The sequence below is a fragment of the Vombatus ursinus genome, unplaced genomic scaffold (genome assembly GCF_900497805.2).
Source record: "Vombatus ursinus unplaced genomic scaffold, bare-nosed wombat genome assembly UNPS02010284.1, whole genome shotgun sequence".
Lineage (NCBI taxonomy): Eukaryota > Metazoa > Chordata > Mammalia > Diprotodontia > Vombatidae > Vombatus > Vombatus ursinus.
Genome location: NW_020950062.1, coordinates 14,070,724 through 14,090,058, shown reverse-complemented (window position 1 = coordinate 14,090,058; position 19,335 = coordinate 14,070,724). Strand labels below are relative to the sequence as shown.

Genomic DNA, 19,335 nt, shown 5'->3' with positions numbered 1-19,335 from the left:
AGAATCTCAGAGATCAATAAACAAGTTTTTAAGTACTTGCTCTGTTGCAAACTTGGTGCTAGGTGCTGGGCACACAAAGACAAGAATGAAACATTTCCTACTCTCAAGAAATTTACACTCTCTTTGGGTAGACAGTATGTACGTATGCATGTATGTATGTTGTTGTTGTTTGTCCTTTGTTTACCAAGATGACAGATGACATCATGGGAATGATGTCTTGACTTGAGTGTAAATTGTATTTAAGTGATGCAGAGTTGCACAAAGTCATCAGCCTCTCTCTTCCTTCCAGTCATCCAAGTCCAGTGGCAAGACAAAAGTCAAGGTGACTGGTGGTGGCACAGGATGCAGTGGATGACCTTGGTGTCTTTGATGTTTGACTATGCTCTAAGCGCTCCACAGTACCTGCTTCATCAGCTTTCATGGCCCTTGGAACAAACTCTTTTCATCAGCTCATGGAAGGGCATTGTCTTCACATGTTTATGGTAGACATCCCCCTAACTCATTGATGGTGGATAAGCAATCCTGAAAGGGGATTGACAAGCCCTGATCCCAGAGGGGCTAGTCCTCCCTGAACACCCCATATACCCAAGAATCAATAAAAAATAAATACAAGTTGATTTGGAAGGGAGTGTGCTAGAAATTGGGGATGATTAGGAAAGGCTTTGTGTAAAAGGTAGTACTTTAAATAAGTGAAGGATTCTATTTGGCAGAGCTGAGAATAGGTAATGAAGATGTTAAATGTTAAATGACCAAAGCCACATACATGGTAAGTAGCTGAATTAATATTCAAACTGAAGTTCTTTGATAACCAAAGCAGCACTGATTCCACTAAACCATGTTCAGAAACATTTGCTTTTGATCAAGTTTTACTAAACACAGTGCCTGGCATGGAGTAGCTGCTTAATAAATGCTTGTTGTTTAGTTCCAGGCATGGGGAATTGCAGGTACAGAGGCTTAGAGATAGAAAATGGAATGCTTTATATGCCCAGTTTGGCTGAATTGTAGAGGACAAGAAAGAGAGCAGTGTGTGAAAAATTACATTGAGACTAGATTGTGAAGGGATTTAAAAGTCAGTGAAGTTTATCTTAGAGGCAGTAGGCAATAGAGGCAATTGACTGAACCCAAGTTTTACAAAACAAATCCTTTTCTTAAGGGGATTTGTCAAAGGACAGCACTGAAGGACCTAGAGGGCCACATGTGGCCTAGAGGCTGCAGGTTCCCCACCCCTGATCTAGATCAATTTCTAGCTAAGGGGTAGGCCATCTACAACAGATGTCTCCACTTTCTTTCCTCTTTCTCCTTAACTCTTTGCAATCTGGCTTCCAAACTTATCTTTCAACTGAAACTATTCTCTCCAAAGTTACTTACTAATGATCTCTTAATTGCCTTCTCTCAGTCCTTATCCTCCTCGATCTCTCTGCAGCCTTTGACACTTTTTTTCACCCTCTTCTCTTTGATACTCTCTTCTCTCCAGATTTTCATGGCACTGCTCTCTTTTGGTTTTCCTCCTAACTGTCTTACCTCTCCTCTGTCCCCTTTGCTGGATTTTCTTTATTTACTTCATATTCACTAAACACGAGGGTCTCTCAAGACTCTACCATGGCCCCTATTCCATTTTCCCTCTACACAATTTCACTTTGTGATCTCATCAGCTCCCATAGATTTAATTAACATCGCTATGCAGATGATCCTCAGATGTACTTGGCCAGCCCTAACCTCTCTGATTTCCATTCTAACATCCCCAACTGTCTCATAGACATCTCAAGCTGAATGTGTTGCAGACATCTTAAAATCATTACATCCAAAACTGAACTCATCTTTCACCTCTTCCTAAATTCTCTATTCTTGTCAAGGATACCACCATCTTCAGTATCACCCTCAACTATTCACTTTCTCTCACTTCCCATATCCAATCAGTTGTTAAATCCTTGTGATGGGGAGCTTGGACCCCAACTAAAGACCAAGAGACAGTAACCTATGAGTGGGCCCCAGTGAAGCAAACTATCTCTCCCTGTTACAAGAACAAACTCACCCTGTAGAATTTCCCTTGTATAAACAGGACTATCTTGTACTGACAGATTATCACATACTGACTCCTATAGTTACCATATACATTCCAGAGGTCAAGCGATAGATGTCAATTCCTGAGGTTATCTTGTATAAACAGGACACTGACTGGTAACAAGCAGGACAGCCATGACCATCAGTTGACTTATTGATGTAACAGGCCTAAAAACACACCCCTTAAAAGCTCCCACCCCGTGGGCTTCGTGTAGTGAACTCTGGGTAGGATGCCAGCATACTACGTACAGAAATTGCATGTTCCTTTAAGAACTCACCACTCCTTAATCCCACCCCGGGCCACCTAATTAGCATAGTTGGGACACCGTGCACTGAGCTTTTCCCCATAAAAGCTTTAGTTTAACCCCCATTAGGTGGAAGTTCCCTAAGAAACTTAGCCCACTTTGCAGCATCACAATAAAGCTTTTGCCACCTGAATGGAAGACAGTTTGAGTCCATGAATTCTTTCCAGACAACACTGTGACATTCCAATAATTTTGGGGATCCCTGTACCTCATTACTTTTATCTCTACCTTTGTAACATCTTTCCTTTAAAAGTTTTTTTCTCCTATGACATTGATACTACCCTGGTGTCACCCTCATCACCAGATGCCTGGGCTAATGCAATATCCTGCTGGTTAGGATTCCTGCCTCAAGTGTTTCCCCCATTCCCAACCACCATCTACTCAGCTGTTGAACTTAATTACCTAAAGTGGCAGATCTGTCTATATCACCCCTCCCCCATTCAATAAACTCTAATGGCTCCCTATTACCTCCAGTATTAAATATAAAATTGTCTATTTGGCTTTTAAAGCCTTTCATAACCTGACCCCTTTTCTACCTTTTCAGTCTTCTTACACCTTATTCCCTTCCATGTACTCTAGCATTCAGTGATAATGGACATCTTGCTGTTCCTTGAATATAACATTTCATTTCCCTAATTTTCACTTGCTGTTCTTCCCTGCCTAGAATTCTCTCCATCTCCAAGATGCTTCCAAGCTTTTCTGGCTTCCTTCATCTCACTTCTATACTCTGTACAAGAAGCCTTTTCCAGTCTTCCTTAATCTGAGTGCCTTCCCTCTGAAACTGTCCCCAATTTATCCTGCATGTATCTTGTTTGTACAAAGATGAATGTTGTCTATACCAGAGGTATCAAACCTGCAGCTGTGGGCAACATAGCCCACAATCCTCCAAAGTGGAACCAGATTGAGATACAATTAGGAAATATTTAACAAATAAATAAAAACACAATAAAGCATAGATAATATTAATATACATTTTCCAAGTCAATATATGACCCAGAGGGATCCTTATGTACAACTTAGTGACCCTCATTTTTATTTGAATTCAACACCACTGGTCTATACCATTAGCCTGAATTCCTTGAGAATAGGCATAGGATTTCCCCTTTTCTGTATCCTGGTACTTAGCATAGTGCTTGATACATGGTACATGGTACATGGTAAGTGCCTAATAAATGTTAGTTTGTTAGTTCCCAATAAATGGTCATCTACCTTCCTTCAACTGGTATTCAGATGGGATGCTTTAAGTACCCATACAATCCTGGTAACCTTCCTCTCCAACTGTTAAAGTTTGTCAGTCTTCTTCCTAAAATGTGATGTTCAGAAATGGACACACTATTCCAAATGGATTCTGACTGGATCAGAGTAAAAAGTATCTATTACCTAGCCCCTTCTAAACAGTATGTTTCTATTAATACAATCTACAATTGCATTCCTCCATGAAAACTCTACTCCAATGACTCATACTGGTATAGAAGTTAAACTAAATTATCAAACGTTATGACAAGTAAAAATTCTAGGAGGTCCTACCAAATTGTATAGGTCTGGTAAGTATTTCTGTATCTTATTGTCTAATAACCAGCTTAGTGAAGTCCTGAAAAGATCCAAATCAGAACTTTGGCCACCAGTTGATGAATTTTGAGTACATGGCAACTCAAAGGATCATTAGAGTTACATGTTTATTGTTGGAAAGGATCTTAAGAAATAATCTAGTCTAGCTTCCTCAGTTTTTAGAAGAGGGGACTGAGGCCTGGAAAGGTTATGATTTGCCCAAGGTCATATACATAGTAATTGGTAGAATAAGTATTCAAACTAAGGTCCTCAAATTACAAATGCAGAACTATTTTCTACTAGAACAAGTTCATATATATATTTACTGAGCTGTCTATCTCTCTAATGGGAGTGGGGAGGGGGAAGGAATAGGAAGGAGACAGGGATCCACACTAAGGAACTCATGAATGTTTTGGAATACTGATCCTATTAGCTTGTTAGGTCATTACAACTAATTATTCACTCATATAGTTTGTGATTCAATTTTGTTTTTTAGTCATTTTTCAGTCATGTTCAACTCTTTGTGACACCATTTGGGGGTTTCTTGGCAAAGATACTTGAGTGGTTGGCCACTTCCTTCTCCAGCTCATTTTACAGATGAGGCAACTGAGACAAACAGGGTTAAGTGACTTTCCCAGAGTCACACAGCTAGTAAGTGTCTGAGACCTGATTTGAGCTCAGCAAGAGGAGTCTTCCTAACTCTTGGCCTGGCACTCTATCCACTATGCCACCTAGATGCCCAATAAAATCTCAAAATCTTTTCCATAAGAACTATGTTCTAGCTATGCTGTCCTATCTCTACCTTTTACCTGTGTTATTTTTTTTACCCTAGTATAGGACTTTATATTAAATTTTCTCTTATAATGCCCATTAATTGGGGAATGGCTGAATAAGTTGTAGTATATGAATGTGATGGAATACTATTGTGCTATAAAAAATGATGAGCAGACAGACTTAAAAAAAAAAACTTGGAAAGACTTACATGAACTAATGCAGAGTGAAATGAGCACAACCAGGAGAACACTGTATACAGTAACAGCCACATTATGGAGTGACTGACTTTGATGGATGTGGTTCTTCACAGCAATGCAAGAATTTAAGACAACTCCAAAAGATGAATGATGGAAATTGTTATCCACACCCAGAAAAAGAGATATGGAGTCTGCATACAGATGGAAGCATAATATGCTCTCCTTTTCCTTTGTTGTTTTATTTTATTGCTTCATTCTCATGGTTCCTCCCATTAGTTCTAATTGTTCTTTACATCATGACTAATGGGAAAATATGCTTAACATGAATGTATATGTAGAGCATATATCAGATTTTATGCCATCTTGGTGGGGGAGAGGTGTGAGGAGGAGAAAATTTAAAACTCAAAATCTTATAGAAGTGAATGTTGAAAACTAAAAATAAATTACTAAAAAAGGAAGGAAGGAAGGAAGGAAGGAAACAAAGAAAAAAGAAAGAAAAGAAAAGAAAAAAAGCTGTACTACCAACTGTTCTAGTTAGGTCCCCACTGGGGCAGCTACTACTACTCACAGGGTTGTTGTTTGTCCTTTGTTCTGGAAGAGGATCATGACATCATGGGATGCCCGTCAACTGGGAAATGACTGAACAAGTTGTGTTATATGATTGAGATGGAGTACTACTGTGCTATAGGAAATGATGAGCTTGATGATCTTAGAAAAACATGAACAGACTTGCATGAAATAATGAAGAGTGAAATGAGCAGAAACAGGAGAATGTTGTATGTAGTAATAGGAATATTGTTTTAAGAACAACTTTGAAAAAAAACTTTGAGTGAATAAGTCATTTTGACTTTTACAAATACCCAAATTAACTACAAAGGACATATGAAGGAAGATACTATCTGCATCTAGAGAAAGAACTGATACATGGAAATATGTATAGAATGATTTCACACACACACATCTCTACATATTTATGTTCGATAGTAGCCATCTCTAGGATGGGGGGAGGGGGAAGGGAAGAAACAAAAAAGAAAAAAAAGAAATTTATATGATAGCTTTATTATATATTTAAAAGGAATAACAAGTTATACATAATAGATTTGCAGGTTCATGAGCAATTATCTTTTTTAAAAATTATACCATGTTATGGAAATGTGTATTTTATTCCATAAATACAAAATAAATAAAAATTTTTATAAAAAAATTTCTCTTTTTAGCAACCTTTCAAGATCTTTTTGGATCCTTATTCTGTCATCCAATGAAATAGTTATTCCTCCCAGCTTCACAGCATTTAACAGGTGTATTATCTATGTCTTTATAAAAGGCATTGATTAATGTGTTTAACAGATATGACAAGGAAAGAACCTTGCAATCCTCTATTAGAGACATACTTCAAGGTTGATATCAAACCATTAATCATCACTCTTTGGATTCATTCGGTCATGAGATCACAGTCCTAGAACTGGTAGGCACCTCAGTGGCCATCTGTAGTCTAATCATCTCATTTTAGAGTTGAAGAAACTGAGGCCCAGAGAGGTTGAGTGATTTCTTCAAGTTTACACAGGTTAGAAGCATTAGAGGCAGGATTTATATTCAGGTCCTTTGATATCGGTCACTATATACTACAGTGCCTTATACTATACTGTATTGCAACTAATTTGGAAATCCTCTAAACATGTTGCAGGATTCTGGGAAGATGGTGGAGGGAACGGCAGCCTAGGGAGAGATGTTCTTCAACTACAGCAAATAATATAAGTAAAGAGTACCAAAATGTAGAAAATTCAGCATCAACCAATAAAAAGAAAAATGAATGAAACTATCATAAGTTGATTCTGAGAGAAAAAAAAATGCTGAGGACTATATTACTAGTGCTTTGTTCCAGGGTTACCCTATCACATGCCACAAGATGACCTATGAGGGCCTATAACCCTGAGGTTGTAACAATTATAAGCAATGACTGAGGAATTAAATACTGGTTTATTGGTATCCCTGTTCCCAAGGTAGGTGGATACCCCAGAGCTCTGGGTATTCCCACACTTTACTCTCTCACAACCCAGACCCTGGCTCTGGATGGCCCTTCAAATAACAGAGGAAAAGAGAGAAAAGGTGGAGAAGAAATAGGATAAAGCACCACTGTCAGCAGCATCTCGTCAACCTTTTCTCAGCACCATGGGGTAACTTGGGTCTGAAGGTCAGTTACAGTGAGGACTGTGGAGCTTGTAAGAGTGAGAGTATTAAAGGTAAATAATAGACCAATACAGTGGCCAATCAGAGTCTTCTAGAAGCAATGCCCCAGATAGACAGGAAAATAGACCTGGCCAAGCTCTGGTGGTCTGTGAAAACAAAGAACCTGCACCATGAGCATTTGGAGGGATATGATAGCAACTGGATCTTTAAAATGGAAAGGATTGGTAGTTAAAAAGTATGTTGTGAAGAAGGACATTGGAGAAACATCAGCACCTTGCTCAAATAGATTAAAGAGGAAAATGAATAAACATCAGAAGAATCATTTCAATGGATGAGTACTTTATAACAAAGGAAAATGAATCAAAATCCCCTCAGGAAGGTCCCAAAGAACAAGTAATCCTAGTGACAAAGGAAAAGAGGCAACGATATTATAGACATTGTCAGATGTGTCACTTTTGTTAATTTGTTAATTAGTAATTTGTTAATTATTTTGTCACAAGGGAGTAATCAAATTGGAGTATGAGAAGGGGTTGAAATAAAACATAAAGAAAAGGCCATCAATAAAGATGTGTATATATAGCATATGAATACTATATATGAAATACTAAATAGTACTATTACATATTAATATATACTATGTACTATTATATATTAATATATGCTACATATTTATATATAGACTATGTACTATTGTATATTAACATATTAATATATACTACTATATACTATTATATAGTACTATATAATATTTAGTATTATATAAATACTATATGTATATACACACAAAGTATGTGGTCCTACCATTGCAGAGAGTGGTAGCTGTGGCACCAGAGGCCTACTCTCCCCACCCAGGTACACATGAAGACATGAAGACATGACCCTGTTGTTTCTTCTGGCTCTGTTCATTCTATTTCTTCATGCTCTTAGCTGAAATGGACTCGGAAACGGACTTGATTAGGCTGCAACTTTGTGAGCTCTGAAAGGTTAGGAGAGATGCTAAAGGTCCAGAAATTTTTGGACACCATACTAGAGTTTGCTGGCAGCTGAGGCTGGTCCACCAGAAATACCCTGAGAAGTGGCCTACTTGACCTAGTCCATTAGGACATTGACTCTGAGATACTATGTCCTGTGGAAGTAAAGTATTGTCTCTGTCCATCAGCTATACCTCATTTGGAAATCTGAGATCCGGCTCCCAAGGGAATGATTTAGTATAGGGACAAGTGTGTCTAGTTAGGGGGAAGATGTGTTTGTACTTATTAGTTAAATGATACAGGGACACTAATCACTGACGCTTGGAATTGGAGCAAAGACCCAGGAATGTGGGAATGAGCCAATAGCATTAGAAGCCCCAGTGTCTATCAGCAGTACCCCTAAAGCCACAAGAGGGAACTATCGCTGGGTAGCTTTATTTTGAGGGAGCCAAATCATGAGTTGGAGAGTGATTTGGGATAAGGGCCCCCAGAATTTATAAGGCTACTACATGTATGCATGTACACATAAATGCTTGCATCATGTACTTATGTATATTGTGATTTGCCTCCGACACATGCTGCTGTGTGACCCTGGGCAAATCACTTCAATTCTCATGCTCTAAGCAAGTCCCTGAGAGCATAAGTTTCAAAGAAGGTGCTGACCTACATTGATAGAAAGAGTTTCCTCATCTAGGAGCTCCCTATGCCCATGAAATAATATACAGTCTCTATTCCTATTCCTATTACGATAGATTCTGCTGGCCTAATGAGGCCCAGAAAGGGACTTTCTAGTTACACATTTAGACAGGGTTCTGTTACGGCAGAGCTAGGCCTCTAAAAAGAAGGGCAGGTTCTTTTCTCACAATCTCTGATTCTTCAAGCTTCCAATCTTAAAGTCCCAGGGAAAATTATTTAAAGCTAAGGGTTTGACTGATGTATAAATATCCCCCAAAGGGAGTAGAAATAATCTTAATGTACAATATATAGGATGGCTATTTATTTCCGTTACTCAAAGGAAATGCTTTAAACACAAATAACTAAAATTCTTATATTCACAAAGACTTAAGACATGAAATATATAACTTTTATATTCAGCAGTTTGATATTTAAAGCTTTAAAACATGAGACAATTAGTGGGACTGCTCAACAGGCACTTCCCTTCAGCCTTGGTTCTATCCTCAAGATCCATAGGTTTAGGCTCATTCTGCTGAAGGTAGTCATCATCTACTTTGAGAAGCACTGTAACAACTTCAGGAAGCATCTTGCAAAGTACTGCTGGCACCTACTAAGGGAGCAAGGAATTCCCAAAGTTTTTACTTCACTAGGCCTTGTGGCCTCCTGGATTCTCTAGGAGAGGAAAACAACTAAGTGGCTAGCACAGAGGTCTGTTCTCGGAGAGCTTTCCCCTTCCCTAGCCTGCCTGGCACCTGGATTTATGAACAGTCCCCACCTTCAGGATTCCTATAGTGTCCTCAAGGTCAATCTCAGGCTATAGAACATAGATCCTATTCATCCTCCCTTAAGAGCAAAGCCTTAGAATAATTCCTCAACCTGGAAAGCAGGGTCTAACTGTTCCTGTTACAGGAAGAAAAAGAGTTCTAATGTGAAAGGAAGTGGGGGGAATAAAAAGATAATCAACCAAACATAGAATGGGATTCCATAGGATAAAATGGAATGGGAAGGAGGGATTAGATGGATGAAGGATCAGGTTGACATGGTTGATATGAGAGAGCAGAGATTGGTGGCCAGAGAATAAAGCTTCAGTAGAGGCATTTAATAACCACTATACCACGTAGCTCCCCCTTCCCCAATTTTTTTGAAACTAATAAGGACTTTCTTACTGACAGGCAGGGTCAGACAAGGCAAAAGGTGCAGAGTTAGGGATGTTTCCAGACTCCTAGCAATGCCATCTCTGGGTTTCAGTGACAGTGGGTCAGAAGAGTTGCCATGAACTAATAATTTTCTCTCTTGCCTTCTAACCCTTCTGAAGATCCAGACAGTCTTCTGTTTTTGTATTTATTTGTATATATGCTGTATTTATCTGTAGATATGTTGTATCCCCAGTAGAACATAAGCTCTTTGAAGGATGGGACTGGCTCACTTTTGTATTTGTATTCCCAGTAACTAGTACTTTGCTTGGGACACAGTAAGAGTTTAATAAATGATTGTTTAATTGGTCTGAATGGCAAGACCTTAATTTTTAGATTGACTTTGAAGGAATTCCATTCCATTCCATTCCATTCATTCAATTCAAGAGACACTGACTAAGTGCCCAGTATGTCGAGCACTGCACTAGATTCTGGGAAACACAATTTTTTTTATATAAACCATGCTCTTTGCTCTTATGAATTTTACCATCTGTGAGATAAAAACTGATTAGATGCATGACACAGTCTCTTTAACCTTAGTTTCCTTATTTGTGAAATGAGGTGAAAGGATTATTAAGATCCTTTCCAGTTCTCATTATTTGATCTTAAGAATTTTATTCAATTTGCTCATTTAACTTTCACTGGAATACTGATTTCCAAGCTTCCTTCTATCTTAAAAAAATTCTATTACTTTAGTACTCTATCCCACAGGGGACCTCGACAGGACTTGGTATTGTTGGAATAGGGAGAGTGTTATCTCTGAGATTCAAGATGGCAGGTCACTACTTCGGATCTGTTTCATACATTTCAAGTTTTACTATATAAATACTATATCTTTTTATTAACATGTATAAACTTAAGCAATTTATGTAAGCTGTGGTTGGTGTCATTTGTAGGCTGCTCAAAGTCTCAATTTGCATTGTAATGGCCTTCTACAGATGGAGCAACCTGACAAGTGTGAATTAGAACTTTTCATTCCAATTAAATTTAGTTACCCCATGTAGACACTGCCTAAATCTATGATTTAGAATGGTTTGTCTCATCCTGGGACATTTTTGTTTCTTTACTGAGTTTTACACCTTCAGTAGAGTTTTTCCCCCCAAAGAACTATACCAAGGATTACTGATTTCAGCTCTTACTTCAATAACAAATTCATCTTATAAATAGCTAGCACCAATCAATCTCTCTCTCTCTCTCTCTCTCTCTCTCCCTCTCCCTCTCTTTTTCTCTTTCTCTCTCTCCATGACTTTTCTTCAACCCTACCATAACTTTTACTTAGTAATGAATTATAAAGGTGAAATTCGTGTCTCCAAATAGCTCAGTACTTCAGCATAGCAATGATTAGCTGCTGTATTCATTTATAAAAAATAATAAAATGGCTTATTATATCTAACAATATATGTATATATAACACATATGTACATATACATACGTGTTGTATATATAAAATATATATTTACATACATATGTATGCATGTGTGTATGTACATATATGTATATATACATATTTTGCATTTTACAAATGAGCAACTGAGGCAAATAAGGGTTAAGTGACTTACCTGGGGTGACATAGCTAGTGAATGTCTGAGGCCAAATTTTAACTCAGATCTCTGTGACCCCAGGCCTAGATCTTACTGACTCCAGGCTCTATCCACCACACCACCTAGCTGCCCCTCATTCAGTGTAATCTATTGATTTTACATAAGAAGAAACAAGATCTGAGAAAGGTCAGTGACTTGCCAAAGTCCATATAGCAAGTGAAAGAACTAGGATTTGAAACCAGGTCCTCTGATTTCAAAGGAACAGCTCCTTCTACTACACTATTCTGACCCCACCTATGATCCTATAACAACTAACAGAAATGTGGAACACATTCGAAAGAAATATGATGGTTTTTATAAGTCTCAGCCTTTCACAACTCTGCCTTATTGTCAAATCTAAACATTACAAACATACTTTGAATATAAGATGTATATGTTTGATAGTATGAAATGTTATTTCATAAAATAGTACCTTTGACAGAATTGTCATTTTAGAAAATGACTCTGGAGTGCAACAGATTATTGGTTAGCCAATAACAGATATGGGTTGACATGAAAGTCTTAGTAATTTGGTATTTGGGACCTGAATGTCATGGATAAATATACTTAAATAAAAGAATGAAAAATAATATGGAAAACACAAATAATTCTAGCTTTTTCTCTAGAATCACTTCTCCAAAGTGTGATTGCTGGTCCTTTGCTATGACTGCCCACTTGAATAAAATGCCCACCTACTAGAAGTTTCTTTAGTTGATAAACACATGTCACTGTGGCCAACAAGGGGCTTTATATCTGCCAGTCTACCCAAAAGAGTCAGAAAATCAAGCATGCTTATTACAGTGTAACCTGAAAGAAATAATTACTAAAAAGCCCCTGGGCATTTCAAACTAGAAAATCTAGTCAATATGCCTGATACCTTTGTTTTTCCTTTTAAAATACTGATTCATTTGGTGCCAAACTGAAATCCAGTGTTCCCTCTCTAGACCGGTAGTTGGCAAAACCAATAATACATTGGTTTCATTATTTTAAAATAGGAAATACTTTTTTTTATTTAATACAAATTGAAGAATTCCAAGTAATAATGTTTCTTTTTTCACTTTTTCTAGGTAGAATTGTAAGTGGAATCTCTAGAATGACATAGACTGTACTTTTTCACATATTTTCAAACAAAATTCTTAAATTTCATGTTACTTTCTGGAGTTGTTGAATAATATTGTATATAACATAAGTATATTTTCAAAAATAAGTTAATATATCATAAGAGCCCCTACAGATTTCATCAAGATAAAATCACATGCTATCTTTGCTTGATCCTGGAAATTTAGAAACTAACACTGCTTGTCAAGAGACAGACTGAAATGATGGTGACCAAATATTGGGAAAATATGTAAAATATTTTGTTTTTAGTATAGTAGCACATAAGACATTTAACTGTGCTGAAATGACCACCTGACAGAAAACTGGGGTTTAGGGAAGATATTTATTCATTCAGGTTACCAGTATGTCTTATAATGTATCAAAATTTCTATCTCTTAACATGAAAGAGAATTCACATATTCAAAATACTACACAATTTAGAACATAATTCTTCCAATTTTCAACATTATCCCTATATTTAAAAAATCAACTAATGCAAAGTTATATTTCTTAGCTTCTGGAGTACCAGTATCATAGAAAGAGCACTGCTTTGGGGCTGTATGGATTTTTCAAACTAAAAGTGAATAATATGACTTCATTTCCAGGTAAAAAGTCTAGAGTATATATTTTAAAATTAAAAATAACCACAACAGCAATAACAATAATTAGTGTTTATATGACACTTGAAGTTTTTCAAAGTGCTTTATAAATATTATCTCATCTTACTACAACAACTCTGGTAGGAAAGGGCTATAATTATTATTCCCATTTTGTTGATGAAGAAACTAAGGTAGAAAGGCCACCTAAATGATTTAAACAAAGCCATACAGCTAGTGTATTGGAGGCCAGATTTTAACAAAAGTTTCCTGATTCCAGGATCTCCTCTCATGCCACTTAGCTGGCTTGTGAGCATATTAAAGGGAAAGTAGTAATGACTAAGAGTCAACATTGGTTCAATCATGCTAGATAACATCAATTTCTTTTTTTAGTAGGCTTAGTAGACTTGAAGATCAGGGGAAGACTTTTAGCAGGCTTTCATCTTTCATAATCTTTCATGAGATGGAGAGTTGTGAGCTTGGTGCTAATATGAAACATCTTCTCTGAATTGTCTTAGTTGTCAGTACTCTATCTGTCCTTAAATTATTTTTGCATTTACTTGTCTGTATAAAATTTTATCCCTCTAGTGGAATGTAAGCTTCTTGAGGACCTGAGCAGGTGTCTATCCATTCATCCATTCATTCATGCATTCACATTATTTATTATGTTTACTTTTGTTAATTTTATTCTGTCTTTGTATTACTAGAACCTGGCACATAGTAAGTGGCTAACAACTCTTTGCTGAAATGAAGTGAATTGAATTGAATAGAATTTCAGGGTATTCACAAGGTCCAGATAAATAAGATGCCAGCCCTGCTCTCAAGTTGCTAACAATCTAGTGCATATAATATCTAAAGTTTGGTACTGTTGATTTTCTTATCTTAGGTTAGAGATGATCTCCAGTATCCTTTCAAGTTCTAAAAGACTACCAATTTATTGTCAGTTAAATAATACTTCAGATGGTATATTGTTTATATGAATGGAAGTATCTGTGACTAGAATTTCTAAAGTGCTCTAGGAATAACTCCACTTTGTTCTCTGAAGTGAAGCAGGGCATAGAGTACAGAGCACAGGACTGTGAGTCAGAAGACCTGAGTTTGTGTCCTGACTCAATCACTTAATAACTCTGTAATGGTAGAATTTTGTAAACTGCTATGTGCTATATAATTGTAAGCTGGTAGGTGGCACGGTGAATAGAATACCAGGCCTGGATCAGGGTGACCTGAGTTCAAATGCAGCCTCAGACCTTAATAGCTGTTTGACCTGGGCAAATCTTAACCTCTATTTGCCTCAGTTTCCTCATCTGCAAATGAGGAAAATAACAGCACCTACCCTTGCCCCCCCCAGGGTAGGTGAGGATCAAAAGAGATAATCATTGTAAAACACTTAGCACCAGGCCTGGAACACAGTAAGCACTATAAAAATGTTAGCTAGTGTTATTAGCTATAATAATTAACAACCTCAGATAAATGATGGCTCTAAAAAGTTATCTTCATAAGACATAGGAATATAGTCTTAGAGATATCTTTTCAATTAGACTCTGAGCTTCTTGAAAAGGAGGAATGTTTTTTTTTTCCTTTGTATCCCCAGCACTTAGTACAGTGCTTGACACCTAGTAGGAGCTTAACAAATGCTTGTTGATGTGATTTTACTTTCCCAACTCTTCATTACCTTAGTTCTGTTGCATTAACCCTTTCATAGTATATAACTTCTTGTCTGTCACAATTATGAATGAACAAAGTATTTACTAAAAATTTACTACATGTGAAGTATAACGTAGTTGTTTCATTTGATGTCTTTGTATTCTCTAAGACCATATGCTCATTGAAGTCAGGGACCATGCCTGATTCATACTGATATCCACATAGCACCTAGAATAGTGTCTTGCACATAGGAGCTGCCCAACAAATGATGAATTAAATAGAACTGAATCATAATAATTTCAAGGAATGATTCAGTTATTCAAACTTTTAGTGTTAATATAAATATTTTCATGAGGAACAATTAATTTAAACACTAACACTAGGAAACTTCCCACATTTTAAAATCTTTTACATCATGAATATGCTTCTCTTTATAAACACACTATTGTGTGATAGGAAATGATCAAAACATTTTTCCACATTTTTAGTAACACATGTGAGAACAAGTTACTGAAAATTTAACTTACTTGTACAATTCGGCAAAGATCCAGACCACGTTCCATTGGCTGTACACTGCCTCACCGATGATCCAGAAAGTATGTATCCCTCCATGCAGGAATAAATGACCGAGCTAGAGAATGTTGTGCCATCTATACGGAACACTTTCCCATTGGCAGTAGTCCCTGGGTTACCACACTGCACAGCTATAAAGCAAATTGATAAGAGCGTATATAACACAGCAATTAGAGAAGCTCTCACAAAAAGTTAATGACTAAATAATTACTAAAAATTACCCAAAGGAGCTATAAAGTACCCTAAAAATAAACAAAGCACCGCGTTCTAGAATTGCTTGAAATTCAAGATGAATTTATGTGGATTTTATTAGTTTAATTACTAGGAATGTAAATTGCATTATGGACTACTTGTTCAGACTTTTATTGTTGAATTGAGTGAAAAACTTGTGTGGTGCAGTAATTACTCAATAGCATAGCCTCAGGGTGCCACAAAATCCTTGAAGAAAGAATTATAAAATTCTGTGCCTTATACTAAAAATATACCTAGTGTAAAATTAGAAGATAAGCTTTGTAATAATAATGAGCTCCTGCAGAGGTTTATTTTTATTTGATTTCTTCTATGGAAGGAGTATAAAAACATGCTATTTAAATATTATAGAGATTCATTTATAATGTGATATATACAGACATGTAACTCATAAAATGATCATGAATTCTATTTCAAGACTAAGTAGAATAAAAAATTTACGACACATAAACTAAAATAACTGTAGTTAAATTCAAATAATGCATTTTAATAAACTCTTAATATGCTTCATGCCTATAGAGGGAAAAGAAGGGAATAACCATTATATATAGCATTTACTATGTACAGGTACTATGATAAACATTTTTTAGAACTATCTCAGCTCATCCTTACGATAACTCTTTGAGGTAGATGCTATTATTATGACCATTTTATACTTGAGGAAACTGAGGCAAAAAACTGAGGCAAACAGAGGTTAAGTGATTTGATCAAGGTTACACAGTTAGTAAGTGTGTGAGGTCAAATTTGAAGTCAGGTCTTCCTAACTCTGGGACCAGTGCTCTCTCTACTAGGGCACCAGATGCCTCCATGTACTCCATGTTTCCATCTATAGAGTATGTTTCAAGCATAGGACATTCTGATCAATTTAACTTCTGGTTAATCTCCATTAACCAGTTGTTATTTATATATGGATTTCAAATAATCAGAATGTTGTTATTGCTTAGTCATTTTTCAGTCATGTCTGACTGTGACCTCTTTGGCATTTCCTTCCCTAGTTCATTTTACAGATGAGAAAACTAAGGCAAACAGGGTAAGTGACTTGCCCAGGGTCACATAGCTAAATAGTAAAATATACAAAATATAATTTAAAATTTTGCTGATAATTCAGAACATATATTAGGCTATTGTAATGATTCATGGCCTAAGGCATTGGTCTCAGGTTCCACTTTGATGTTTCATCCTTTACATGGTTCCCTGTATCACAAAAACACTCATAATATAACAAAAGTCAGATTATCTTTATCTGACAAACCCTTTATCACAGTACAGACAGCAAATAAACAAGGTTTAAATAGTAAGTAGATAACTGACTGGAGTACTAGTGCAAGTTAACCACAAGAAATGAGGCAGAAAACAGAGTGGAGAACGGACAGGATAACAACTTCACCCTGTCCCCACAACATGGCAGGCAAGTACATCTAGGCAAACTCAATTCGAGGCAGGCAGATCACCCTTGGGACAGTGTTTATGATTATATTCCTCTGGGAATAGGTAGTACTCTTCAATTACCATCAGCTGATCATTGGTTGAACATCTGCCTTGAACCACTACCCATTTCTTAGAGAGTTAAAGTTGCCTGGCTTCTGTGCCTGGAAAGCTTCTGACTCCCACTGTCCATCAGGCCTTTCTTTATAAAGGAGAACAAAAAAAACCCAACTATACTTTCTATCATCCCTCTTGCTAATAAATGGCCACACTGAGAATGCTTCGTCTCTTGGGATGAGGTAGATATCCATAGCTTGCTAAAAGGACTTGGAGATACTTTTAACTCAGCTGAGAATTTTAACTTTGTTTCCATTTTTCTTTTATTTATGCAACTAAAATCTTGTACTTTTTTTGTTTTAAGAGAAAAGGGTGTTCTGTGCCTTCTACCAGCTATACTGAAAATGTAGCATGACAAGAATGTAGCTGAGTCTTCCAGATAGTGTTTTCTTGAGTTTCTAGACTGATCAAAGTATTCTGCACTAAGTAGAATGTCTTTAAATTTTGTTTAAAGAAAAATAGTAAATAAAGGTACAGACTTATAAAATATAATTCCTCATTGTAAGATTATTTCTCAAAAGTGCCCTAGGATAATTAAGAAAGGGAAAAATTCTTCAGGTATTTTTTTTTCTCTTTCACTTAGGTGATTAGGATTAAGTAACTTGCCCAGGGTCACACAGCTAGCTTTTAACAAGTGTATGAGGTCGAATTTGAACTTAGGTCCTCCTGACTCCAAGGCCAGAGCTCTATCCACTGCACCACCTAGCTACCTCATCTTCAGGTATTTTTAGGGAAGCAACTAGTATCTCACAAGTAAAGTAAATGGGTATTAAGGAAAGGTTAAATACTAAAAATTATACTCAATTACCTCTCCAGTCCTTGGGAGAACTTCTGCCTTGGTACTTCAAAGGTCATCTAGTCCACTAAAACACTGATAACCTTGTTACTCTAATAATCCACTTGGCTTTTAGAACTATTCATGTCCTACCTTTGCAGCTTTACTGCACATCATATGCCTTCACACTCTCTCTATTTCAGTCAAATAGGCCTACTTGATTTTTTTGCCATACTTGAAATTCCATCCCCTAAAGGCACAGTGGTACCTTTAATAAGCTATCTATTCCTCATAACTGGAAAACAGTCCCTCAAGCCTCCACAACACAGTGTTGCCTAGCATTCTTCAAGGTATAACTAAGGACCCACCGGCTATAAGATGCTTACCTGAATCCCTCCTTTTCCTAATTGCTAGAACACTTCCTGGAAATGCCCCTTCATCTTATTTTTTTCCTTTTTTTTATGTTAGACTTAAATACTAAAACTTAAATACCCAATAGAGAAAAGAAAGGTGGTTACTAGCCTAGAGATGTTTACTCTTCACAGGGACCAAATCTTGTCCTGGGATTTTTCTTTGGATCTTCTCCAATTGTCCCAGGAGGGCCCCTGTTTTGCCCTTGCTCTTATTTATTTTCACTGCTCTATGTTTGCCCTGAGGTGCCATAAAATCTTGAGAGCTTGGAATTTTCTGACCAACTCCGTCATCTTCCCAGAATCCTCCCTTTTATCTTATTGTTACGCTTTATTTTTGCTTTTCTGTGTACATGTTATTCATCATCAGTAAAATGTAAACTCATGGACTAGGTCAAGTCACCTTGACCACCACCTCTCCTTATACTTTAGGGGACACAGCCCAGGACCCTGAGCTCAGCCTTTGCAGCTATTATTCAGATAAGCTATTCTTGTATAGAATGTGCTTGCTTTTCTTTCCACCATCAAAATCAAATAAAAATGCCACTGATGGGTCAAACAGCCAAAAAGTAGAACAATAGTAGATTTTATGGTTTTTAATTGAATTTTTCTAGGCTTAAGGACTTTCTACATTATTTTTTATTATTGCTGCCACAATATGTTTTGGGAGTAAAATTAATTAGTACTATTCCTGGTAAAGTCAACATATAAATTCAATAAGCATTTCTGAAGCACCAACTACGTGCTCAGTGCTGGGGATATAAAGAAAAACAAAAACCAGCCCCAGTTCACAGACTGTTCACTATGGGCAGGTAAATTACTATCAGAGTCTTTAAGTGGTAACCACCTTAAAAATCAGAACTAAAATTATTTCACACACTTTAGTTAAAATAATATAATGATATATTATTTCAAAATGTCACTAAGACTTTGTTCGGTTCTACACTTACTTTTTAC

General features: G+C 36.7%; 1 protein-coding gene across 3 annotated transcripts in view; it reads right to left on the bottom strand.

Annotated features, from left to right (window-relative positions):
• CSMD3 (CUB and Sushi multiple domains 3) overlaps positions 1-19,335 on the bottom strand; it is a 1,542,511-nt gene that overhangs the window by 43,247 nt on the left and 1,479,929 nt on the right. For all 3 annotated transcript variants that reach the window (XM_027854053.1, XM_027854054.1, XM_027854055.1), the window contains one exon: positions 15,357-15,533. In XM_027854053.1, coding sequence (XP_027709854.1) covers positions 15,357-15,533 — 177 coding nt within the window. The remainder of the gene's footprint in view (positions 1-15,356; positions 15,534-19,335) is intronic.